Source organism: Branchiostoma lanceolatum, chromosome 9 (genome assembly GCF_035083965.1).
Source record: "Branchiostoma lanceolatum isolate klBraLanc5 chromosome 9, klBraLanc5.hap2, whole genome shotgun sequence".
In the NCBI taxonomy this organism is placed as follows: domain Eukaryota; kingdom Metazoa; phylum Chordata; class Leptocardii; order Amphioxiformes; family Branchiostomatidae; genus Branchiostoma; species Branchiostoma lanceolatum.
Window position 1 is genome coordinate 13,134,778 of NC_089730.1, and position 27,723 is coordinate 13,162,500.

The 27,723-nt window shown below is 44.0% G+C and overlaps 2 protein-coding genes across 5 annotated transcripts; one reads left to right on the forward strand and one right to left on the reverse strand.

The window, feature by feature from the left end:
* On the forward strand, positions 1-5,648 carry LOC136441170 (putative methyltransferase DDB_G0268948). Its single transcript, XM_066437296.1, has 6 exons — positions 1-253; positions 719-879; positions 1,329-1,527; positions 1,755-1,858; positions 2,121-2,258; positions 2,987-5,648. Exons 1-6 carry the CDS (start codon positions 143-145, stop codon positions 3,084-3,086), a joined length of 813 nt encoding a protein of 270 aa, XP_066293393.1. The 5' UTR covers positions 1-142; the 3' UTR covers positions 3,087-5,648.
* On the reverse strand, positions 4,826-26,198 carry LOC136441168 (somatostatin receptor type 5-like). Of its 4 annotated transcripts, none has more exons than XM_066437292.1 (3): positions 25,826-26,198; positions 19,779-19,888; positions 4,826-7,222 (listed from the first exon to the last, which is right to left on the reverse strand). In XM_066437292.1, the coding sequence occupies exon 3, from the start codon at positions 7,208-7,210 to the stop codon at positions 5,999-6,001; it is 1,212 nt and encodes a 403-aa protein (XP_066293389.1). In that variant the 5' UTR covers positions 7,211-7,222; positions 19,779-19,888; positions 25,826-26,198; the 3' UTR covers positions 4,826-5,998. The 4 variants fall into 4 exon arrangements, with proteins under 4 accessions (XP_066293389.1, XP_066293387.1, XP_066293390.1 ...); XM_066437290.1 differs by lacking the exon at positions 25,826-26,198 and adding an exon at positions 23,601-23,811; XM_066437293.1 differs by lacking the exon at positions 25,826-26,198 and adding an exon at positions 23,493-23,600.
* Positions 26,199-27,723: the final 1,525 nt, after the last annotated feature.

The window sequence follows — 27,723 nt, forward strand, 5'->3', positions numbered from 1 at the left end:
TTTGGACTTACGACCTACTTTGGATGCACACGTATATTACGTACGTAAATTGCCGTATGGTCAGGTTTGTCTGAGGATTAGCTGCAAAATCCACCACAACAGGTATTTCGTCAAAGACCGCCGCCCGTACCTTCTCGTCACGATGTCCGCCCACCTGTTCAGTGAAGCCGACCACGCTGAGCTATATCAGAAGTACCGTCCGAAGTGGAGCGCCGAGTTCGCGGAGAGAGTCGTGACGTTTGTCAAGGAAAAGGTGACGGAAATTGAATTAGCAACAAAGGTTAATGGATGATGGATGCATACAAAAACTTATTTTGGTAAATAAAGTTCCACTATAAGGACGATAAAAATTAACGTTATCTGTTTGTTTATCATAAATGATACCCATTTACCGTTAAGATGGCGGTAGAAGTGATGTGTCCTCACATGATGATACCGTGATGATACAGATTCGCTATACTGTATGACGTGTGCGTGAAAATTAGAATTACGCTTTGAGATGTCTTACCGATGGTGATGTCTGACAGTAGTACACAACAACGGTACACAGGCCACAGTGGTTAAAATATTTCAGATATGTGATTTGATTTTCTAGGCATTCGTCGAAAACTTTTCTTCTTGTGACAGTTAAGGTCACCTTGTATGGACCACAAAGTACAGTGGTTCTCGTCAGAGCTTTTCTGATCAACCATGCCTTTGTCCTTCCTACCCTGTACAGAAATCCTCACCTCTGCTGCACGCTGTTGACATCGGCTGTGGCTCAGGTCAGAGTTCAGAAATCCTGGCTCCACACTTTCAACACGTCCTGGGGATAGATGTCAGCGAACCTCAGATTGCCTTGGCAACAGCAAACAACAAACTTGGGAATGTGAAATACAGGTACACATTTCAAATCTTGGAGTCCTTCAAAATTCCATTTGTCTATATTGTTTGTTTGTTTGTTTGTATTGCATACCCGGTAAACCGCCTCACTGCGTAACACACCAGGTTTGTACTGAATAGTACAAGCTGCATATCCACAGATATATTTGATCCACTCACACCCGGAAGGACCCCTACCGTTTTCGATAAGCGCTGTGGGTTCTTTTACGTACGCGAGGGGTGGTTCTCATTAAACACGGGGCTTCCATTTAACGCCTTATCCAGGGACGGCCCTAACCGAAGCTAGGTACTCATTTTCACTTGAATTAAGTGGAAAAAGTCGTGTAAAGTGCCTTTCTTAAGGGCACAACGTCAACGAGACGGGGCCAAACACCCTGCCACTGCGCCACCGCGTCGCCACTACCACATATTGTCAGTTACTAAACTCAGAGCCTTCCCGTTCCCAGGGTGGGCCCGGCCGAATCCATCCCGGTTCCGGACGGCAGTGTTGACTTAGTGATGTGTCTGGAGGCTGTCCATTGGTTCGACCATGAGAAGTTCAATGCCGAGGTAGACCGGGTGCTGGTCCCGGGGGGCGTCCTGGCAGTGGCCGGAACCATTTACGAGAAGTTCCCCCAAGATGAGCTGAGTCGTATTTCACATCAAGTATGAATATAATACTGATGCATGTGTATATACCTAGTACTACGAGTTGACAACTTGATATGCCGGTCTTGATCCGGAGCTTTGAAATAGCATATGTAACGTACTGAAGAAGGGTTTGATAGACTTTTAGGACAATTGTCTAGGTTATAATAAGTATTGGTCAGTGAAGTTTTTTTTCCGTTTTCATTGCCACGTGTCATGTCTCATGCGTTGTCTCTCGTTTTCAGTTCCTCCGAGAGGGTCCCATGAAAGACTGCTGGCACGAGAAGCTCGTTAAGTATCTCTGTACCGAGTATAGAAACTTACCGATGCCCTATGGTGGAGCCGTCAGGTATGGCTGTCTGCTAGTCTTTGCTTTTGTCTTTGTTTCATCAATTGTTTGGTAATGCACAAAAACAATTTCTAGGTAGCCCGGGACTTTCATGACGATATATACAGATGATATAGATGTTATCATTTATAATTCGTGGTCCACTTGGTAAATAATGCTGCACCCAAAAGTAGATCAATTTGCTGAATCATATAGAGTCTACTAAAGCACATCTGTATTTTTGTAAATAAATAGTCACTATGTGTGTTCCCTATTGCTGCAGAGATGAGTCGATGTCTATCGATGTTGACCTCACCATACCACAGTACATCAAGCTGCAGTCCACTATTTCACCATACCGCGAGTTCTGTAGGCGTAATCCCGGGGACAAAGGAGCACTTCTACAAAACTTACAGAAAAGGTGTTTCATTGTTTGATTGCATATCTTTTTTCTGAATATTTTGAACTTTTTGTTGAACTTGAAACTGTATGTCTATTTGTTACGGTAATTGTCCCAGTTTTTTAACTGTAATATGCTACTGTATTAAATTGTTTGTATACTATTATTACTATGTAAAATCAATGCAATTCAGTCCTATGGACTGCAATTTTGATTTACAATAAAGTTCTAAAGTCTATTGAGACTCACTGACAGTAGTAGTAGTAGTAGTGGTAGTAGTAATAGTAGTAGTAGTAGCAGTAGTAGTAGTAGTAGTATTAATAGTAATAGTAGCAGTAGTAGTAGTAGTAATAGTAGCAGTAGTAGCAGCATGTCTTATTACGATTCCATTGTTTTTTTTTTGTTCAAAGAAACACCAAATAATACAAAGAAACGGACAAAGATAAAGTGACGGCGGACTCAAGTTGTACACAACTTATATTCTTGCCGCCACTTGCACATTGTGGAAAATAGACTATTTGACAAGACGCTAAAACTTAACTGGTTTGACATGTCAAAGCCTTTCCATCCACTGGTTTGTTGTCTGTGGTACAACGTGTTTGAATATGATGATCTTTTTGTTTACATGTACGTCATCACACACTTGTTCAATCAAAGCTTACCAAACGAACGGAAATCTCCCAACAGCCCCAAAACAACCAATGGTAGTACCTCAACAGAGTTTATTTTCTCATCTCTGTTTTTTACAGTCTGTACGAAGCCACGGGGTCCACACAGCCCGTGGAAGAGTTGAAAGTGCACGTCATTCTCCCTATCTTCTTACTGATGGTGAGGAAGCCGCAGGTGTAGGGAACTCCACTCAACCATCCGTGCCTAAGACTGGCATCGCTCCAGCTGCGCTCGGTGTTCCATGACAGGGACCAGTAGATATAATTTACTTGCTGTTATGCAACGTTATATGTTATGATCTTTTGAGATTCAGTTGATGGTTTTATTTGCTGTTATGCAACGTTATGATATTTTGAGATTTAGTTGATGTTTTTATTTGCCTAACTCTGCGATCAATTTAGGAAGCACCCTTTTGTCTGTTTCACTGTACGACAAGGATTGACGGCGTCATGATTAGCTAGCTGTCTGACATTCCAGAAGCAGGTTAGGGATTGAACACAATTTGCAAAATCTTCAGGAATACATTCAGCTTCGCTTGGTCATGGAAATATATACACATATTTGCACTTAATGATGACTAATGTGTACGAGCTGTATGTACCCTTAGCAATGGTGACGCCAAACGTTCTAAGTATAGCTGCGTGGTATTTCTGTTCCTGCATGTGGTATGCTGATTTTCAGAGCGTATAATTAATACCCGAAAATAGCAAAATGCCACAATTGCAATGCGAATATCCGTAGCTAGTTACCTCCGACCAACGTAATCCCAGCTCACTTTATAATGCATTAGACATGATGCACACATGTTTCCAATGATCTTCCAAAACTCAAGCTGATAATGCCATATGCTATCATTGTATCATGCTCTAGAAGTGATTAAATGCATTCGGCTTCTCGCTCTTTGCACTAAAGGCAATTAAAAAACAACGAAAAGGATCAAGAAGAATGATCATGAGCTGCGACATGAGTAGTGCAGAATTGGCTTGAAGTTTTGACATGTTCCAGTACATAGCGGGAGCAGGCCAAGGGATAGCTCAAATTGTTGAAGACACTCTTAAAGTATTACATCAAACCACATGTTCGCCTCAACAGGTTCTTAGGTATCTTAAGAACGCAACTTTGATTTTCTAGGCCATTTTTGGGTCCTTCAGCATTGCAGAATCAGGAAATTACATAAGCAAGAACGCAATCCAAATATTTCACACGTTTGGTTCGCCACCTCTGGCGCCTCGCGTGCAAATCTACCGTCAGAATCATCTGGTTTTGTTTAATTTCTTTTCATGTCGATAAAGTATTCTCTAGTAATTAAAAGCATTAGGCATAATGGCTTGAAATACACTCTGTGGGTATTTTCTTCTAACTGAAATTTCCTTGTACGAAATCGTTACTATATGCATGACAAAACGTTTTGCTAATGAGGCCCGAAGCATAAGGCATTTATTTTGCGCGATTCAAACCGTCACATATAAAAGCATAATTGCGCATTGGCAGGGGACTCTACAAACGGTTGATTATGAACATCCGCTTGTTACTTGACAGTCACGATGCAATTGGCAACATTTCTGGATAACGACACAACTGTGCTAAAAAAAGTATTTTCTGAACCCAAACAACGATGTTAAGCCCGTACACTCCACATGCCTGCATGAATGATAATTTCGCTCGAGGCTCTTGGCAAACATCTTAAAGAAAGTACGACGCGCTAGGGACAGGCTGAGAAACATTCCCCTTCAGCTAGAGTAAGTCCCAATAAAATGAAGAATTCGTTATCAAATTTCCAGGGCTAAACCTTTACCAAGGTTTTCTAAATTTTTGGATTTAATCTGTCATTTCGTCATTTTCTGTCCAATATCGTCAGATTGTTAGAATGCATTTGAAACAATTCAAGGTATACACGGTAAAAAACAAGACATCCTGAGAAATTCTTACAATTTCTTTTATTTGCGCATTTTGAGCAAAGTACAGTCCAAGCAAATACGCTGTACAGCAAGGTAGAAAATTTACTTTTTTAAAGTTTTCTTCCTCCCTAACTTCATTACGAATGAAAGACCATGCATCTGGACCGTTGTTTTCCAGAGACAAATAGGGTTCATCTGGACCGGTTTTTTTTTCAGGGACAAATAGCGCTCTCTTGAAAGAATTATCCAAAAAAAGTCTTCAATATCTGTCGAAAATGGAGCAACGTACCTCATAAAACGTCTCATGACAAATGTACCAGTAACCTCGTTTAGACGTTGTAATAATAGCTTACCTTTGAATTTGTCCGTCATTTACATTTTATATGTAACCTTACGTGGTCAGAGCCTTTCCACCTTTTTGCATAACTCCATTGTCCTATCCTTAAGGGTATTCCTACGGTGTGCTGTAGTAAGTGGTGGATACAGGCCAATGACATGTACAAGTGCTAAAAGCTCCGTTATTCCGTACGCTATAGCGTACCGGATTCACGTGAAAACAACAATACCAGCAGCAGTTTTGAAATGATAAACATGCACCTTCATGGATACGTTACGTGTACTTTACACTGGCAAAATTTCAACATTTAACGTGGACACTTTATGTACAAAGGTGCTTGAAGTCTATGTTTTGGAAAAAGTATCCAACAGTTTCTATTGATTTAAGTATGTGCTATGTTTTATACACAGTTCTACATTTAGAGCTTGACATTTCATGTTTCATCTTACACTCAAGTGTAATTTATAACTTGGGTCTCTGTATCATTGTATAAAGAAACCATGTACGAATTTCTGTAGATGTCTTTGACATCTCTTTTCAATGACACAATCTCTTACAAAATGTAGCTGGTGCACCAACCATATTGCACCTTAGACAGATCAAAAGTCCACGCACCACGGTAAAAGTCTCGAAAGTCCACGAGTTTTTGCTCGGGTGCTTCAAGCGTTTGGCTTTCCTGATCGAAACACCATCTAGATTGAAATGAGTCGAAAGCCGCAGATCATATCTGACAGTGATAGGCAAAGTTCGCATCCACATCAAGTTCCTAACCGAACTTGTGAACTGTACAGCATTAGATATGCTTAGTCAATAGTCAATACTTGTCTGTATCATCGAACATTTTGAGTCTTGACTGCTCAGAACGATTTATGCCGTCGGACCGTTTTTAACGCTCTGTAGTCCTGTGCGTCGCGCTGTTCTGAGCTAAACTTGACCGAGTCGTTTCTCCTGTTCCAGTTCGCCCGTGGGTACCAGGTTTTCGCTCTCTTGTGAGACCTGGCGACCACGGCTTCCGTAGTTATGGTCAGCGGGTCAGAGGACTCGCACGGGCAGCAGCTGAGCAGCGCTTTCCGTGTATAGATGCGGAACTTCTCTCCGAGTAGCGCGTAGAGGAAGGGGTTGACGGTCGAATTTGCCGACGACAGTGCGGCTACCAAGTAGTTAACGGCTTCATGATATGTCCCCGTTTGCGGACCGAAGAAGATAACCAGGTTGTAGACATGGAAGGGGAGCCACGACAGGATGAAGATGAAGACGACGACTGCCACCATCCTCGTCACGCGGTTCCGCGACTGGATGGTCTCCTGCCCGATGTGGAGCAACACGCCCTCCTCCCGTAGTTTCTTGAAGAGGAGGGCGTATAGAGGCGTGATGATCAGCAGAGGTACAGCGAACCATGCCAGGAAGCGCCACATGGAGATCAGCAGGTTGTACTGCCAGAAGTCCATGCTGCCGGGGGCCTCGGGCTGGCAGGTTGTGTGGATGATGCCACCAATGTCTCTCGAGACTGTCGTGGTGAAGACGGCAAAGGGCAGGCTCATCAGGACAGCCGCGAACCAAATCGCTCCGCTGATGAGCCAGGTTTTCTTCAGGGACTGGCGCTGCACGTGCCCGATGGGGTCCGCCACCGCGCGGTACCTCTCGATGCTCATGGCCGTCAGGAACAAGATACTGGAGTTCACGCTGATGTTGCACACCGCCACGACCACGTTACACATCGGCCTGCCGTAGATCCATCCGCGAACGTCCAAGTTGGCGGTGTCCCAGAACGGGAGGAACAGGCTGCAGTAGATAAAATCTGCAATCGCTAAGTTCAGCACGAACACATTTGGGACCGTCTTCATCTTGCGATTCCTAGCAATGGTGTACACGACGACCAGGTTTGCGACCGTGCCTATGGCCGCTAGAAACAGTTCGAAGCAGGAGAAGATGATCTGACTGTTCTTGATGAACGGCAGCTGTAAGGTTGCGTTGGTCATGTTTGATTCCGGAGCAATTGTGATGTTGTCACTGAAGATGTCGACAAATCCCTCCGTGGCACTCGTAGTTGCGCTACTCGTGGACACCATGGTCAGTTGTTCCTGTAGTTGAACATAAGGGGTAGAAAAAAAAAACATTAGCAACGTTGATATGGCATAACCCAAAGTCTTACAAACATGCAAAATAAGTTAAGAAAAAGTAAGTGTTCGCATCCGGGATGTAATATCTTCAAACAAAGGTTCACCGGCCATTGGCAAAGTATTGGACAACCTCAAGCCAACCCTACACACTCACGCCTTATCTTCAGAAAAGACGCTGTAGCCGCATGTTTCCATTTAGAGCTTCATTCAAGCCCACATCCAGACTAGTTTCGCCTTGTGTGTGGCAGTACAATGTGTCCTGTCTATATAGACTAGGGGCAAAGTGCCCTAGGCGGCTTAACCAATCACAGTTCAGCCAAATTCAAGGTAGTGCAGTCTGTACTGCTCAGATCTAAGTGCACTTCATTACATGACCTCACTTGACCTCTTACATGTGACTTCGTCTATTGTCAGTACATGTAAACAAAAGAGTGTCCAAGTGTGGTTTCTGGCGTTGTCTCTGCCCCTGACATCGACTGTTCCTTGCATTGGCGGTAGAAGCTCTGACGTTTCAGCGCTGCAGGCTTTAAGCAACAGTGGCGACGTCTTCAGACTCTCATCTCTTGCTGTAGAAATCTTGAACTGTGATGGTTGGGCAGTCTAGTTGTACTTGTTCAGGTTCAGATGTTCTTCCAGCTTCCTTTCTTGGTGAAGGTTCTTGGGCTGGTGTACAGGATCTCCTCTGGGTCCGGAGCCCCAGAGTGATTCACCGGCGAAGTTGAATCCATTGGGAAAGTTTAATAGGTAAAGTAGTGGGCAACCTCACAAAAGGTTAGAATCTACGGCTTTTGGAGCTACGTACGTTGAAACGGAAGGTGATACTAAGCTTTTCTCCTGACTGTTCGTTGAAGGATTCAGTCACGTCCATGCTAGCCACGAAGCGTCGCCAGGATTGCCGCACTTAAGAATGCCATTCCCAAGACAATCAAGGACCTTAGTAACTGTCAGGGTCATTCCTCACTGTCTGCTCAATATTCTACATGCACCACTGGCATCCATCTCCGCCGGGGAGATAACGTCCTGAAAGCGCAGGCTATCTGAGCAACACAAGTCCGAAGAGTTGAGTAAGCCATCGGTGCATTAGGGACGATCAGTGCACGTGTTGATATGTCATCACAAAGACATGAATCCCCGATTGAATTGGAAACTAAGGAGATAACCTTGAAACTAAGAAGGATTGTTCGATTATTCAAATCCGACTGCCCCGTGTCCGGCTTGCGGGCTTATTGTGTTTAGACATAGATCTGTAGTTGATGAAGACAGAGTTGGAAGGGGAATTGAATGTTCTGGAAAGACCCTAATCCACGTTTGATGAACGCGTACGGCTAGCGTCAGTGTCTCTTTGATCCTACTGCATGTGCGGACATTTGATGGTATCTCCAAGTGGATGTTGGGACGGACAGTCGTAATGTTTCCTGGCGGCCGTGTCTTTCTGACCCATTCCTCGAAATCATAAAAGAAACAGCACAACCTGTAAACGTTGCATCCCCCGCCGCCCATAATCTGCTCGGAGATTACTCTTGTTAACGTATACGTACACCGTTGTAGGGGCGCAACTGATCGAAACCATTGCAGTCTAAAGGTTACAGATTCTCCTATCCAATTTAAGAGTAGGAAAAAGAAACGAACTGTGATCTATGTTCAGATTTGAGACAAAGCAGTACAGATTCAAAGTTATGTGGGCCAGTGTCTTCCCCATGTAATAAGTGCTTCACATTGTTCACTTAAGACGCATCAAGGCCGCATCCTCCGTTTCTGTCGATATTTTCGACCCAGTCGTTTGTGACTGTCAGCCTGGTTATCCCTGGTTATCATCAAAACTTACGCCGACCTCCACCGCGTCCCAAAACACACCTGGCCTAGAAAACGCCCCATTGTCTCAGGAAGTGTCAGACTTATAGATGAATCATTAAACAGCAATGGGAATACGCGACGGGGCACGGACCGCAACATGAAAGGTTAGGGGCAGTAATGACTGTAGATTCTGAAACATTTCAGATGTATGGATGATGAATGAGTGGTAATCCCACCACTACTCCCACTCGTAGCCTCTAGTCATTAGCCCCACTTTCCATCAGATGACGATCACCGAGCGAGGGTATAGCGACCAAAATTGAACTTGCCTAACCCTTAATTTTACAATTGGAATGGTGCAAGATGTAAAAGAATACTTTAAAAGACAACAAAACACACAAACGGTAAAAAAAGCAAATTTTTAAGCTATGAAATTCGTTGAGCGATCTGTCAAATCTTAGGTCGCTCAGCAGTCGCATTGCGGTCGCAGCCTCTAGCGTTCGTGGGCAGGGGACTAACACTGTCCACGCGGAAGCGTATTGGAATGGTCTCCGGAAGACATAACGCTCCCCGGGGCCTTTGTGTCGTGCCGGGAGAGCGATAAGAAGAATTTCTCTTGATTAAGAGCAGTGTTCTTTGTGACCAGATATGGTTACCTGATATGTGGACACTTGGGGGAGCCCTTACGGTAGCCCGCCAGAGTGGGAAGGCTGCGGGCTCCACTCCGTGGGTTAATGAGTCCTTGAAACTGTACACTGTGCGGATTTATGATCATTGCATTTATTTCACAGTTGGGGTTACTTGAGGTCGTGGCTCACCGGCTACACCAGAGCAGAGGAAATATCATATTACACCTGTAGCTGTTGTGGCATGTGCGCACCAACGATTAAGACTTGTTCATCCTACAGGCAGGTGCCCAGGTCCGGAAGCTGGAAGCAATCTAGAGTCAGCGACCTCAAAGTAGGTTAGACTTGTAATCAATGGCATCGAGTACGCGAGACAACGGCACCCAGCTTTAATCGTCGTAATGTGAGTAATTCTTCAGACTTCAGAATGGAAACCGACAGGTTAATCCAGGTGCACTTTATCTCCAAAAGGGCTGTTATTCCTACGCTATCTGCTTCTGCCAGCTTCTGCACTCATCTGAATAACTAAGCTCCGCACAAACTGAGAATTGCCCACAACTACGCCACACAGCAGCATCAGAAATTGAAAGGTTCTTTCACTTGATGAATGCAATGTCCAAAAGTTGGTATGATATTTAGACAAAAGCCATGTAGACATCTTTGATGTAGAAAAATGTGGTACACGAGTCGTTGAGTGCCGGCCGGCATATCCTGCGCCAAAACACTCATCTGAATCCTATATGCCTAATGGCTTAAGCTTTTCACTATCTTCAGACGAAGTGAGCATGTGTCTTCTTCAACACCAGTTGAAAGCAATGCATAACATTAACATGAGTCAACCGAACCAACCAACCAACACATCAAGAATAAGGGTAATAAAACCATGGTTACTCCCAAATCCTTCCAATAACAAAACAAATACCTTCATATGACACAAGAGCTGATATTTGTCAATGAATGTTGTCCTACATGTTTGACATGGATTTCCACAATAAAGTTATTCATTGATCATGTAACCACTTCACATTCCTTCTGCGTCCCAAAATGGTCCCTTTCATTTGCTCCGATCCAGCTTTCTGTCGGTTTGCTATGACTTGCTAATGTGACTTTACTGAGCTACGATGGCGGTTGATCATTATCACACTTTTGCCTGCCATACTGTAGATGCCCTTCGCCATGCAGGTCAAGATTAATAACGTGGCTATCGTCCCAGACCGCGCGTAGCTACAGGCTCGTCTGATGTTATATGGTCTATTAGCACTGATAACAACTTTCTAACCCAATGCGAATTCAATGGCGTGTTGCCATCCAATCTGTCTAGACCACAACGAAATGTCTGATATTTCTAGACCTAAACCGAAAAGGACTCAATCTGATGTAAGGAAAATGGAATATTGACGGAGTGTTAATAATGTCGATGTGCTCTGAACGTTCTCAACATCGCACAGGTATTAATCGATTGTTACATTTTCATGTAGCTCTTGCTACGGGGGTGACTTTTCGTGAGACAAAGTTCACCACTATGGGTCCTTAAAAGCGTTGTCGTCTCTAATGCGACACACTACTGCGACGTAGTCTGGCGGACGTGACAGAGAAAATTGCTTCAAAGAGACCAAAGGTAGTCCCCAAAAAACACCATGCTCTCTCCAAGAGAGTTCAAAGCAGGACTAATGGGAACAAAAGCAGAAGCTTTAGATGGTCGATTGGGAGTGCAGACGACCCAGCTGGCTACGAAGACAGCAAGTATCAACGGTAAAACATTCTTATGGTTCCACCACTTATCCTCCGCACTTCTGCTACGTTTTCACGGTTTTGTACGTGACGAACAGCTTTATTTTCCAGTGACGATTGTTTCCTATCAGATCAGTGCACAGACCTTTAATATTGATGCAATAATTAAAGTTGTTGAGTTTCCTCTAGAGACTGGAAGAGACAAGCGTAAAGAGATGTAGAAGACATGCAGGCTTCTAAAAAAATATAACCGTTTCATGACGCCTGTCTCCTGATACGTGTTATTTGTATTCTGGGCATTCACTGACAGAAACGGTAACCAAATGGACCGTTTTCTTTTGGGTATAAGTACAGGGTGTAAAAGTCTTGGTCATGATCGCCGTACTGTAAGCGCTGATAGATTACATGAGTGAGACAGTGTAAAATCCTAAAAGGCATCAAACTTTCTAATGGTGGTCGCCCATGGTGGTATAGGCAAACACAGACAGTGGGAACCTCTGGGAAGCAGTGGTAGGATAGTAAAGAACGGATGATTATGACGTTGACACGTTGAACTCACACTATAAGCATCAACATGCTGCTGCCGTTCTATCAGTAGTTGGAGTGCATATGTATGTAAATCATAAAAATCTTCGGGCCATAAAACATAATACCAATTGCACTACTTAAGACACATGTGTCATCCGAAAGTACCATCAACACAATCCTCCCAGCGCAGTGAAAGTTTGATGATAGAATTATGACCATAAGGACTGGTGTCGATCTGAATGTAAAGAACTGTTTGGTACTACCTGAAGACCTATTTGTCACAGTAGAATGATGTTGAACCTGGACCAACGAATACCAAGTTCATTTACTTATATCAACTGATCGTATATAGTTATTTGGCTAACAGAGACTTGAAAAATGGAGACTTGCTTCAGAACTGAGCCTAAAAACAAACAAAAAGTACATTGTGCAGAATCCGTACTATTCATAGTCTTACGAGACCGACCAAGGGGGTTTAAACCTCCTTGGACCGACGAATGTCTACTAAAATAATGGCCATATTAGACATTGCCAAACCCCAGCGCTACAGGCTAATTGTACGAGTCCTATTAGCTAGTCAATTGTATGTATGCATGTATTCATATGCAGTCGTTGGGGCCCACACTCGGTTGTTATTGGAAAGAGCTTAATCAATATCATAGCCGATTACATGCTCGTTATCCTAATGACATGTTATAGCTCATTTGTTAGTTGCTCTCTTTACGTCTCAAGTTGTTCCTGGATGTATGACAATAACATTTTCCTTCTGACAAGTGTTCGTCTTTCTCACAAAACATTTGACATATTTCATTTTCATCAACGTCGGTTTGTTCTTAATCAATTTACACCTCCTCAAGGCAGATTCAATGTCGACAACTTGTACGGCATGATTTGCGCACTGCCGCTGGATGCGCCATATTCACATTTCACGGTGTCAGAACTACAAAGTCTTTGGCATTCAGAAGAATGCATCAGATATCTACCACAAAGAAGCATCCTGCACACGGGGATAGCTCCCGGGGGACTCTTCCCTACCTGTGTAAGATGATAACGTTGTTATAGGGCAGGACAGTCACCACTGATCACACGGTAGGCGGAGAAGAACAATGCCCAGTCGCAACTTGAAGATATCACGGTTCAAGTTCACCCAGCGGGCAGTGCAACTCCTGTATCAGGGACATTATTCATCTCAATCGCTTGTAGCACAGGCGTGCTGATCTGAATTAGGGACAATTGTTCCCAATGAGTGGCTGTTTGTACCACGTGACGTCACCATGGGACAGGGTAAAATGGGTACTTATTAGCTATCACAAGTGCTAACTACCCACCTTGGAGTTGGCTAGATGCTGACATCTTGGAGCTGATTATCTTTGTGCTTGCCGAGAGTAGCCCTGTTCTTGAGACGTCGGTACCTTCTCCGTCAGTGAAATATATATTCTGTTTTGATCGACCTTTTCCTTTCATCCTCTTTCCAAGGAACTTATTTGTATATCCTGACTGAGGTTATGCAAATGAGGGGTGTGACGTTCGTTATTGCGTCACGTAACCTAGCACAGCCCACTTAGAGAGGAAGTCTGAAAATAGTCGTCACGTTGTTCTGAGTGTGCTGTTCTTTTACAAACTCTCCGGAGACTACACTGATAGGTTGTAAGGTGCTTTGTATCTTATATATACCATTGCTCTGTAAACGATATACATTTCCCACTCAATCCGATTAGTCCTTATCTGATCTAAAACAATCTGGGTCCATGCCAGTTGTGAGACGTCGCTACAGCTAGTATTGCTTAGCACAGAGGGAAATTTTATCGATGAAAAGGACTAGTCCTTTGCAATACATTATGATATGCCTAGAGGGGGGAAATATATGTAACCTTTATGACCCATTCAATCCTGCTACACGCTATCATGTAGGCAGAAACAACAAACGTTGCAGAACAAAACTACCATACCACTTTTGCAAACGTCAGTAATAAGAAGGACAAGCGAAGTTCAAAGTAACTTTTTGTTCAATGATGATTATTGCTGTCAAGTAGAAACATGTCGTATGTGTGATTTTACGGATGTATGCACCGAGACATTGACCGATATGCTAGAAAGTGACCCAGTACGTAGCATTTTTACTGCGACTATTTATGGCATAATGGTTACACCCTCCCCCAGTGAGAATAAATCCGAACCGATCTATTGTCGTTCTTTGCCAAACTCGTAATTTTCCATGTTCAGGATACATCAAGAATGACATTTGTTAGATATTCCCGTCTGCTATTTCCAGATAAATGAAGCGCAAGCATATAGTATGTTTAATTTTATAGGTTCGGTTATGAAAGGCTGGTGCTGCCTAACTACTGGCCAGTGGCTATTCCAAAGGGCTAGCCCTGGTAATAAAAACAATAAACCATGTCTGTAGAGACCGGGACATTGGAGCACTGGCCCGCCTGCCTACACTTGAGTGGCTTGAATAACAACGTCCAGATCATCGCGGTTATTGACCTTGTGATGAAGTAGCCGGTAGCAAAAGGTGACTGACCTCCTACCTTGCCCTGCCTTCTGGGGTCCTTCTGAACGGCCTCTTGTACCGGATAATCTGGTCTAATGGACTGTGCGACCGCCATAATTATCGATGTGTACACCTAAGTAAGGATGAAGGATGCCTGGTCGCTGGCGATCGGATTGAATCCACATATCATTTTTTAGTCACAGCACGTGCTTAAATTTTAGCTGGTATGAGAGACACACTAAAATGGTTGGAAGTTAACATACGGATAGCCAGTCATGTTCGATTTCTGGGGGCCTTGGTAAAACGTTGTGTCCTTGGGAAAGGCACTTTACACGACTTTCCTCACACCATAAGGTGTATGGGGCGGTGCCCATCTCCGTTTCATAGCCCTGGGCCACGCTGTGGTGCAATCACTGCAGTGGAGTGTGTTTAACTTCCATACTGTTTCAGAAGTATGTACCATTTTTAAAAAGTCTTTGGTATGACTCAATGCGCCTCTTGTCCAGAAGTGTCCTACCCGGGGCTTGAACCCGGGCCTTCTGGTCCAAGTAATTTGAACCAGATGTGGCAAGTACCAGAAGCGTAGACCACTACACCACAGGGACACCGTACCCATGTGTAAAAACGGGAATAGTGGTTGGTCGGGAAAAAGGGGATGGTAGGAGAGGAACGGTTCCGCCCGCCTTTCAATACCATACCATAGACACAGTGGCTAACCCACTGACCCTACGGTCACAAAAAGGCCATAGGACTATATTTACCTTTAATCTGTCTCGAAAATCACTGGACGCCGTTGGTATCACTGCCGGGTCTTTATGAACTAGGGCCCTAGAAGACCACAACAGTGCACATTTGGCCAATTTGTATCGAAACAAGCTGACTGACCGACTTCACATACCATTTCCCAAAGGAAACCTCTGAAGAAAACTCATCAATAGAACAGTTCATTTATCGATCTTCTCAGAATGGGGTTCTGCAAAGAAGTTTGACCCGAAAGTCAGCCCAGTGGTGTTGTTCCGCTTGCTGCCGCTTTATACCTGAGTCCAGCATCACAGATATGGGGAGCTGTTTGGATATCGATTTTCACACTCAGATGAAGGGTGATGGATCTCTCTTGTCCGGATGACCTGATAGATCCGTATTCCCAATGAGGGTTAGGGTTGAGTTTTAATGCTCGACAGGGAGATGTGGAGTCACTAGTGTCATCTTCCCGGAGATGAACTGAACTACGGTTAAGTACAGGTGAACGTTAAATAGCATGGATGTCGATTCCAAAACCAACAGACTGAACGACCAACCAACCAGGCAACCAACCAAGCAACCAACCTAGCAACCAACCAACCAACCAACCAACCAACCAACCAACCAACCAACCAACCAACCAACCAACCAATCAACCAACCAACCAACCAACCAACCAACCAACCCACTCACTCACTCACTCACTCAATCAATCACTCAATCAATCGCTCAATCAACCAAATTACCTGCCTACCAACTTACCCACCAACCACACCCTACTACCCAACGAACACCTTAATTTTGCCCTAATATAAAATGATACTGTAACTGTTGCAATCTATACCAAATACCAAAAAGGCTTGGCAACTGTGTTCACGATGGCCTTTGCAATGTACTTTGTAGGCTCTCTTGTTGAGGGGTTTCCCCCACAATTTGACCGAATGTTGTGACTCTAAGAGTATTTCATCCATACAACGTTATCATTGACACAATGTGACTTCTTGGACAATTTTTGCTTTATCTCCCATTTGCAGGTTTGGGTATCGTTCCCGCCGCAAAGAAAGGGTAGTTATAAACTGAACTGACGGCAGTTGCTACATGCGTGTCTATGACCTTCTCGCATATTTTCTTCAAAGCCAACTTCCAGTGTTTCAAGCCTGCCTCTTTTATGTGCACCGATCATGATGGGTGAGGGGGAAGCCGAATCTATTATCCCTTAAATACTTCATGACTTGCGTAAACAACGGATCACAATCCGTCTTATCATTTAAACATGAGGTCAATGAACTATCGTAGGCCTCAGTAGGCTTTACGGCTTGATGATGAAGAGACAAACTGCTAAACACTGAAGCAACGGCAGGCTTAGGTGGTTAATTGTGTTCCTCGCGGAATCAAATTCAACGGCGATATGTCATCCTTTGTTGCACCATCAAAATCAATGTGCGACTCGACTAAAAGGGACATTTCCTAGTTGTTATCACCAGTCAAGGACTCCAGAAGCTTTGAGATGTACAATCCTTACTTCATGTGTGATGTGCACGAGGTCCTCGTGATTTAATTCACCATGAGTCGTCTTCAGGCAATGTTATGTTGGTAAAAGAGAGCGGTAGATGCCTCCTCTGTACATAACCGTTACTAACAGTCACAGTGAACGATGAGGTAAGGACTGTCACCTTGGTGTGACTTCTGCACGTCCCTGTAGTAGATAAGGCGAAGTTTTCGGCCCACCGCTCGGTGATTAAGTGGCCGCCCTTGCACGCTGCCCTATCGAACCTCCCTTAATAGTAAGCCGGATGCCATTAACTCCATCAGCTTTGAGGCGAGCTTTCGAACAACCTTTCTGACCTCCATGCATTTCTTACGTTATTCCTACTATTTCTCAATCCTCGAGAAGATTCTAACTCCGGGCCGAGACGTGGTTGTGTAGCTAAATGAAAATCTTGACCGAACTTCAGTCTAGGAAAGACAACTGAGTAGAAGAAGGATGAAGAAAGTATTTTCCTTAAGTCCGAGTGATTTCCCCATTACCTTAAGGCATGGCCTTGATCGGCAATGCTGGGCGATTCACCTAATGAGTCGTACAAACGACTTAAAGCGGACATAAAATCTTCGGAATGACAAGCTTAATAACGTAATGAACATTTCATGTCATCAACTGGCTGCTCTGTTCTGGTAAATTGGTTTAACATGGCCATGATGGGGGATGCGGGGGGAGAGTTAACGAGAGGTCTGCCATAGAGGCAGCTAAGCAGCCTACAGAATGACCCCATAGGATTACCGTAGAGCATTACCGAGTAAGAAGATATGTTTTAATCTGACTACTTGGCCTTAGTCTAAGCATTGGCTTTCGGCAACTTCAGCTGGCTTATTTGTCTCACAAAACTGTCCATGACATAGGCTCAAGAAAATAAGTCGGATATACGTTTTCCTTGATCCTCAGTATTCCTCACATACATCTCCAAGTTTGATTGGGCGTGTGCGACGTTCCTTTAATTTCGACACCTGTATGAGGTATGCAGGCTGTCATATATCTATACTAGTATACAAGTGTGGAGCCATGTCGTGACATATTCCGAAACAAATTAAAGTCACAGATACGTTGTTAGTTGTAGAACTACAGGCCTTTTGAGTACCACTGGCTGTTCAGTGTTGACGATTCTGTGGTGGAGGTATCAACAATTACCTTCATCGACAGTCATCGTTATATCAAGCCACGCTGATACATTCAAATTCATTCCTAGATCTTACACATTCCCTCCTCTCCGTCTTCTGTATTCCCTTCTTCTTGAGAGAACTTTGTTCTTACCTCAAGTTTACTACTTTTGTAACTTAGTTTTCAAGATGAAGGGACCTCCTGGCGTAAATGTATACAAGTAGATTCTCTCAGTCAGATCTTATATATTAATTCCCCCTTCTTCTTCATGATTGGTTATGACCCTTAGGCAGGTGCACATTTACCATAAACCCTCGTGGGGAATTCGCCTCTGCACAAGCTCGACCTTCATGCATTATTGTTTTCCGTGTTTCCTGATTCGTTCCGACATGCGTCAGAGCTTCAGCCTTACAGAATGTGCAGCTAATGGGGGGTTAAGACATCGCAGCTAACGATGAGAAGTTTTCTCAGTTGGATGTAACAAATGGCCTTCACCGGCCCCAGAGCACACACCCGCACGCACACACGTGCCAATATTCACGTACTGACCGTCTTTTGAAACATGGCCAAAAAGGGACTGTGGGCGTAACGGCCATCTCTGACATAATCATCTAATGGTCATACCCACGCATCTACGGGCTAATACATGAATAAACCTAGGAAGAGATTAACCGTGAGATTTCCGGAGTATTCGTACTGCATCCGTGCTGTCCCTGGAACCCGGTCAGCTCTTTTCATAGCTTATTGGTCTAGAACAAGAGCATTGGCTGAAATTACACGTACGCAGTTCGAAACCAAGTCGGAAGATGATGTGCAAATGAACATATTACATTGCCAGATCGCAGCTATATGGAACAACATTGATGGAAACTCATCTATGTTGATAATGTGTCTGATATTGTGAGTCATTCATGTTTAGATAGAGACTGAAAAATCGGCAAGCCAGGTGCCATTCTGCGTCGAAACGAAAGCGTCAAGTCCCTTATCAACAGAAGTATCAGCAAGGACGTGCATTCCAGGATCCCCCAGGGTGTTCCGGGTAATGGAACTTGGTGACTCCGTGAGATTGCTCCCGATACCTGGCCCACCTTTATACCACTTGACCTTCGGGCAAGTCAGCAGCACATATGGCCTGATCGGCTGATTCTACCGGGACGTCAGGACGTGACCAGGGACATGATGTGGAATAAGTAAGCCCAGTGTGTAGATAAGCAACACATTCAAACCAAGGCGAGCAGCACATTCAAACTTCATGTAATATATTGAACCAGAAAAGTCAGATGAAGTAAAGAATTCCCGCCGTAAGGGAAGTAAGGGTTGTCAGTGGACGCAAAATCGCTGTGTTCTTGATTACCTATACTCGTTACCTACCGCACACAGAAGAATCGATGCCTATTATATAGGTCCGCCCTCCCGACCTTGCCGCATCATCTCGGTACATTTAAGCCCGGAGATCGCAGCTTGGCAATTTGTTCTAGTAATGAGGTGTGACTGATGTAAGATTCAAGGGTGAAAACACGATTTCACTTCTTAAGGGTGCCCAAAAATGGCAACAAGTTAGACATACTGAATCCGAGGATCAATCGCTTGTTTTAAGTGGGAATTAAAAGCTCGTTCCCGTGGGCCTTTTCTTGATAGCATGACGTTCTGCCGAAAGCGGAGACTCTGTAATCTTCTGACAGGCTGTGATGTATCTTGGTCGTTCGGCAGACTGCAATCTTTTCTGTCTCTCCCCGTCCGAGAGGACTTAACAGGTGACTTGATGTGACGAAATTACAGCCGAAGGCGTGAAACTGATAGATTAGGGCCTGCGTTTCCTCCAAGTAACCGTCAAATGAGGAGATATTTCTGGACAAACCATTAGCTCAATGTCACTTATCAAAGCCGTGCAGTAGCTTGACGAACACTGTAGGCAAAGGAATGAAGCACACTTCTATTTGTACTTACCAACAAAAGACGATCTCAGCAGCTCGACTCAAAAGACACGTCTGCAGCCTTCTATCAAGTACTCAGGTCGGCGGTATTGTCAGGGGAGGGGCAGTATCAGATGAAGTCCACTGCAAAAAGACGTAATTCAGTTAGTCAATCGTCCTTTTCAATTACATCCTCCGTTTGGCATGACCCTCATTACTTACAAACATCTTTATGGATCCCAACAGATATTGCATAACTACATTATCATTATTACACTTGACCTCGGAATGCTGTCGTCACGGCGTCGGGCACCAAGTTTCATTACCAAACGACTCCGTGGCGCCCAAATCGTATATGTCCAAATTACCACCTCCATTTTCATTAACTATGGCAAAAGTGCCGAACAAGAGATGGAAGGTCAGCTCTAATTTTTAATTCATTCTCGTGAAACGTGCGTCCATTCAAGTTGTTTGCGGATCTTAAGAACGTCATTACGTCGTACGCGTGGGAGGAAATCACGACGGTGAAGTAGAAGACGTCAGAGGAACGTCAAAGATTCCGGGTAACTTTGAAACTTGCGCTACCTGAGTCAAACACAAATTTAAACTGCAAAATTTCGTGTGCGGGCACACGTACACTGGTACATTTCTTTCTATCATGGATCATCAATTCTATTATAAATGTTCACTGCCGACGCCCGAGACTCGTCTATCTGTACAGCCAGGACAGCTGGCACAACATCTGTATCACATTCTTTCTTAACTTGAGTTATATCAAGAAGTTGTATTCACGCCTTTCTTAGCTTCTAACTCGATTTGTATATACCAGTTAGTGTGCTCAATCAATGAGCATGCCAATTAAATTTCCCTTTATTCAATATCATAAACATAATAGGCAATATACGTCTGAATAACGATGATTTAGTACAATGGCATTTCCGAGCAGTTAAAGCAATTTGGTCTTGACCTTTGTCATAACCAATAAACGGATGTGCGTCCCTGACATAACGTTTTCCTCGGAAAAAAAAACTAAATTGGATTATTTCGTGGAAACTTCTCCATATTTCCTGATTGTAAAATGGTTACTGATCTACACAACTTGAAATGTGGAATGAAGTGACCTTAGGAATGCGCATTGTGCATGCTGGCTGAAGATATAACCGGGCATGTGTTCTGCGTTATGCGTGGAGGAAAATTTCCCTGACATTACGACTGAGTAATAATATATAGCAGTCAAGTTCAATACGTGACACCATTTATTGGGAAGCATGGGAGGAAAAATCAGGTTAGTTCTCTGGAAGCCGCAGTAAGCAAAACGCCGAAGCGATCACGGTTAAATCCCAACTCACACCTTTGGGATCATACGGCACGTACATATGAGGTCATGGATACAGTTTCAAGGTCTGCAAGAGTGATTTTACGCTTTGTACTTTGTACTTACCGTCAATAATACCCGTACGAGTTTTTGAACCTTTTTCAGTCCGGTCTCATTAGATTGTCGTTGCGCCACTGTAGTGCCCTCTGCTGTGACCATTTCGTGTGAGAAAATTAATAAGATATGGGAAGACGTAAAGGTATGTAAGGATCTGAGCGGAAAGGCCCCACAGATAGAGAGGAACTGTAACATGTGCGGAGACTGCAGAAACAAGATACTTTGGAGTACTGAATTCTGCCTGTGGGTAGAAACAATCGTTCCAAAATCAACCAACAGGTTAGAGTAAGGTGAAAGTAAATAGGGAAAATCTGCTCCCAGGAAGAATTATTGTCTGTGAAAGCGCGCTAACAACGCCAACAATGCCATGTCCTCTGGCTGAGGGCACGTACACGGTTAGGTGCAATTCCTGTCCTTTGAGGCAAGTCGTATTTCTGGTCCGTCAGTCACCTTAGGCGCTAGCTCCGCGCACCACAGTTCTCAAACTAATCACTCATGCTCAAAACAACAACAGGCGTGGGTCTAAGAACTTAATGCGTTATCTGGTGCAATCAATATTCTTTTGTATTAGATCATTGCATACTTTTTTTAAAAACAAACGCCCAACAGATAAGCGCCCACATCGCCAACTTCTCTGACTTCGTTTCCAGACCACCAGACCACTGCAATCATTAATATCACGAAGTATTCTATAAATCCTTTCTTTATTGCTTTCAGACACAATTGCTACATCCAATTTGCGTATAAATCGAAATTTCATCCACAGAGCCCAAAACTATTGCAAGGCTAGTAGGAGCGGAGATTAAGACATAGATGTAGGTGGGACTTTGGGATGTACAGTCCTGGCGAAAATTACTCTTTTCAGAACGCGTTTCGATCAGATGTTCGGTCGGGCATCAAATGGAACGTGGTTGTTGCTATATCATGGATACATGGACACGTCTGAAACTCCCTTTCAACAATTCCCTCAGTCATACATGAAACATCGCAAGAAGGTTAATTGAATATTTGTCCTTTTGAAAATGTATCGCGTCCCCTTGTGTTATATGGCTCAAGGCATCGGAAATAAGTCAATGAATAAATAAGCTCGGCCGCAACCCTGATGCCAGAACACTGGGTTCAAGAGAAGACATTCATTCAACAGTACATGTATATTAAAACTTGGGACAACCAAAAGTACGGAGACAAATAGAAGGCAGCAATTTTGAACAGTGTCTTGGTGGGTGGGGATCACTGATTTCCCAGGTGTCTTCCCAATGCCACCGATCTCGGTGAAAATATGGAGAAGCCTGCCCTTTTCTTTGACAAATGTGATGAAAGTTCGTGCAAAGAAGGCTCATGAAGATACTGCAGGTGTTGTTCATGAGAAGGCCATTGAGACGCTGGAGATCTTTATGGTAGTTACGAGCAAAGAGCGCGGGAGTTAATATTCATATTCAGTATCTGTTGTCCGCAAAAGCACGACAGCAACACGGAGAACGCAGATTTAAAGAAAACAAAGCTTTCCCCAAAACCGTATTTACGATTTGAAGTATTTTCCCGATGCATCTCTAGGCAGCAGCTATGTAAAGAACATGCACAGGAACGCTTGAAGTGATGTCCAACTTTATTGTCTGGGTCGTCTGGCTAATGAAAAACATGTCTCTGACTCAAATTCCGGCCGAAGCTTGTTGTTCTCTTGGAAATCTTACTCGCAAAACATCCTTGGCATGTCGCTAAGAGCATCGTATAAGACGTGCAAAAAGTATGTGGATATTCGTCTGAAGCAGATTGTAAATGTGTTTAAATGCAGTTCATCTTACTGAAACATCGATCTTTTACAGGTCCAGATAATCTAAACACAGTTTAGCTAACCAAAAAGCTAGGAGTATTCTACTAGTCGGGACAGATCGCGACAGACACTATGTACTTGTATGCACCATGTAATTAATCTCTACTACCAGACTAACCCCGCCGGCTATAGGGAGAATATTTGCCAGGGGATTTTGGCCATCGAAGAGTTTCATTCGCAGGCGTAGGCACCATAGGATGGCATATTGGACCCTCTGTCCGTAGCCGACTCCCTTAGCATGATATTCACTCTATTTGGCCAATTTCCACTACTTTCCCAGCCATCCGTGGGGCCTGGTAGAGGCTACCATTTACTAAGGCCAGGCCCTAAATGTAGAAACTTTTGGACATCTGACTCCATTTTAGCTTATACTTATCAAAAAGCTAATCTTCCACTGATCGTGACAAAGACATGTACTATAAGTACAGCATACAGGAGTTCAATCTACCAACGCTTCCCTGTTTGAACATCAGAAATCGACCTACCGCAACTCCTTTCAGTAGCACGCGGGTCTGATGACCTGAACTCGAACATTTCGACGTCGTCAAACGTTGGTCTAGAAACAGGGCCACTACGAAAAGGAGGCCACTCACCGGTACAACCGTCGCTGCACCGGACCGGACTAGTCAAGCTGCTTCCTCCACTGCAAACTTCGCCCTTGCTACGGGGATAATGCGTGCAACCTGGCCTTTTATTGCCCCGAGCGTGGGCGTCAGGTTCACATACACATCTCCACACGTCACAGATGCCGGCTCATTCACACAGGTACAAGGGGTTTAATCACAACCGGTGTAACGTCCGTAAACAGAAAGGCAACCGTATAGCAATCGTCAGCGCAAACGTGTCGCTGAACTTCAGGTGAAATCAGGCTGGTATATCAACAGACAGGTGAAATTTGTTAAGTGCAGGGGTTCATTAACCCTATCCAGACTGGGCTTTTTTGGTATATCTGGGACTGGGGGGGGGGGGGGCTGATTCGGCCCCCCCCCTCATAATTTCCGAACGGTATGATGTATCATCACCAAATTTGTAGGGAGTGATATTCACGTCGTTTAAGAATTCCTGTAATTTTGGTGACGTTATGACGTAATATGACGTAATTATGACGTCATCGATGTGATTTTATTGGCTAAATAGGGAATTCCCGTAATATCTAAAGGAATTAAACAAAACGGTTTGTATTATTCATTTTAAGGTATGCAAAGACATACAACATCAATGGCAGGTACGTTGACGTCAAAATGACGTCATAGAATGGCGTCATGTGTTGTTAGCGATCCCTTGGGATCCGCCATCTTGGATCGGCCATTTTGAAATTTTTTAAAAATCCTTTTTTTCCACTTATGACCCCAAAGGACGCTGAAAATAGACTAAAAACGTTAATTTAAATGTTTTCTGATAAAGAAAATGTCTGGTATTGACGATTTTAAGGGCGAAAAAGCCTGCTGATAACTGAAATAGTGATATAGTCCGCCATCTTGGATTTTGGCTGATTACGTCATCAAATTAGCATAAATTATGAATATTAAATCAGGAAAGTTACATCTAATTACATGTTATGTTATACATGAAGGAAAACTAGTGTAGTTGTGCAAGAAAACCCGAGAAATATCATTGTTTTCAAAATATTAATGATTTTTGCATAAAATGCCAATCAGAAACCCGTTGCCATGGCAACATGAAAAAATGATAAACTTAAACCATTTTTACAAAATTGTTGCCAACAAAATTTTAGGAAAAGTCACCAAGTTTGGTTGTCCTAGCATACATCGTTCGGCAGTAATACGATGTCAAAGTTGGCGCGGGCACTTTTAGCCCCCCCCCCCCCAGTCTGGATAGGGTTAAAGGGTGCTGTCACGTCATGTGAATTGTCAGGCAATTATGTCAAGATATTTTGCAAATTTCAATCCAAGCCGATGTCGGAAAAGGACATCGAAATATGATAATATCTTACCACAGTATACAAATTTCTTAAAAGTAATCACGTATAAAGTGATGTTGTTGCCATACCTAACTTGTGCCTCTGTGCAAACTGTGAATTGAGAAGCATTGAATACTGTACTGTAATTACATAAGTGTGTTTGCCTGCGTCAATGATGAAAATGAGCTGCTAATCATCATCAAAGCGGAATAATCACCCCAAAAGGACAGACGTGTAAGTAATCTGAGATACAAATCAATTAGCGGGAGCTCGACCAAAGTAAAGTAAGTAATATAATGACCTTAAGACGCCTAAGGGAGATCATGTGTACGTGCCTAGGGACAGCGTGTCACTGACTAACGTCACAGAAAAACACAAATAATATTCACCTAGCAACAAGTACAAAAAGCCTCCACTTCTCAATCTGTGATTACCCAGCACTTCAAAGTACTAATTACAAGTAAGGACGTCGATATCGGAGCATGTGCCATGTACCACGCAGTACGCCGGGGATGTTTGTGCCTTACGTATACTCCGTGCGACGGGCGGCTTTCCGGCAATTGACGTTCTTATGATGCCCATGGCAACTACTTTGTACCGTGCATTAGCCATAAACCTTAATAACAGACAGCTGGCTAGAGTGGCATTAAAATGAACCATTAAAGTAAGCCATGGACTGTGCTGTGTGCTCCAGACGGGATCTCATTCAATCCGCCGGGTGTAAACCGTTCAAACACTCTGAAGATTTGTAGACTTTCGCAATAAACCTCCAGATAGCTGCCTATACGGAACAGCACCCACAATGACTGCCTGCAATAGTAGCGGCCATAAATGTAGGATTTCGGAGATGTCGACGTCGTAAAGGCCATAAATCGGCAAAACAAACTGGATACCAACCTTGGCGTTGCCGCTCGCACCACCGTGTTTTGCGCGACTCTTGACACGGACAAGTCTTCCGCCGCCTCTAATAATATCCAGTCAATATTTGAGGTCAGATCGGCTCAGTTAAACTCTACCAACAGGTTACCCCCCGGCTTCCCCTCTATCTGTCAGATAGAATTTACAACTACGACTCACTAATCCGGATCGTTCTGGGATAGAAGATTGCAGGAGGCGGCGCCGTTGTGGATTTACTTGACTTGAGGCCCGGCTCGAAGAGTCCTCTCAGAGATTATCTTCCTCCGTTTCAAGGCGAAACCAATTTCCTCAGGAGGGGGTGGGGCTGTTTGGACGAAGACATAACCAAATAGATGCTCGGAAAACAATGAACTGAGTCCGCATTGGGGTTTTTAGGTTCTTAATGCTGTCGTATTTATCCGTGGGATTAAAAATCCCCATTGTCACGCTGACTAACACCACGCACTTAAAGCGTCTCAGCATTGGAAAGATATTCTTGTCAACTTTGTTTATACCTCAGCACCGTTTTAAACATGACAGCCCAATGTCGTCTCTCCCCACAGCCTCAGGACTCTCACACAGTCCAACGATAAGGTCAGGGGTCAGGGCTGGCATGAGAGGGTACCCGATTTTGTCATGACATAATCAAGTTGAGTTTCCCTCCCCATGAGGCCATGGGGTTGAACCATCATGCCCGTAGCCAGGATTTTGAAGGGGGGGGGGGGGTTCTATTTAATGTTTGAGGGACCAGCGAGCGCCGTAGGCGCGAGACGAGCGCCGCAGGCGGGAGCTTCCTAGGGGGGTCCGGGGGTATACCCCCCCCGGAAAATTTAAAAAATTGAATCTTCTGATATGGCATTTCCTGTTTTTTTTGAGAGGATTTCAAAGAAAGAAATCAGAGACAAAGCTAGCAGTTTTTCTAGGATTCCAGCTCCGCTGGTGATACAAGTAAGTCCGCCTTGAAAAAAATCTTGAACATTAAAAAGTGGACCGTCAAGCCTGTGAAAGTGGACCTTCAAGTCTGTGGAGGGGTTCTTCCGAAAGCCCTGTGCATTCGTTAATAATCACATACCCACGTTGTTAAATTCAATCGTATTACTTTACAGTAGTTTAATGCTGAAAAATGTCATATTTAATTGATGTGCACAAGAAGACAAAGTAGTGGGGGGTTATCGTGGCTGTGCAGCAGTGAGAAGCGGATTTAAATACTCTCATCACAGCACAGACTTAGTCCTCCATATGTCTGGGCTTTAGGTGACATGCACTCCGATCTAGATCGAAACCCTAGGTGTTTTCTGACGAATCGCCATGATTGTATTTTGCGGCTTCTCCATCCCTTCCCTAATCCTGAAAACCGTACCTTATTCAGTGTACCGATGCTGGAATCACCCCATAGCTCTGAAGCGTTCGTGTACGTAACGTTACGTGCACGTGACAACTTTGTGAGTAGAAGTCCCGCTGTACCCATGTAACGTTACATGTAGCTGCCCGGAACACGTACTTCTACCGCCGAAGTCAGCGAGCACCATGTGCAGCATTTTGCAGGTCCGTGCAAACTATTATAATCCTTCAGCGAAATAAATCATCCTTTCCGCGAAGTGTGCGGATCAAGTATCGGGGATAGTTCCGGGCGGATTACCGGATATGCAGAGACGAGGTTATGAAGCGGGGATTTCAACCTCCAGGGTGCACTTTTCGGCAATGGAAATACGCTTATCTGTTTGCTGCAACCGGGTCGGCTAGTTGGTTGGTTGGTGCATGGCTGTTTGTTTGTTTGTTTGTTTGTTTGTTTGTTTGTTTGTTTGTTTGTTTGTTTGTTTGGTTGGTTGGTTGGTTGGTTGGGTGGGTGGTTGGTTGGGTGGTTGGTTGGTTGGGTGGTTGGTTGGTCGGTCGGTCGG

Excerpts from the sequence above, each read along its gene's own strand:
- LOC136441168 (XM_066437292.1), bottom strand. The coding sequence starts at position 7,210 with ATGGTGTCCACGAGTAGCGCAACTACGAGTGCCACGGAGGGATTTGTC.
- LOC136441170 (XM_066437296.1), top strand. The coding sequence starts at position 143 with ATGTCCGCCCACCTGTTCAGTGAAGCCGACCACGCTGAGCTATATCAG. Across the intron at positions 254-718 it reads TGACGTTTGTCAAGGAAAAG|AAATCCTCACCTCTGCTGCA; the intron begins GTGACGGAAATT and ends TACCCTGTACAG. Across the intron at positions 1,859-2,120 it reads CCCTATGGTGGAGCCGTCAG|AGATGAGTCGATGTCTATCG; the intron begins GTATGGCTGTCT and ends CTATTGCTGCAG.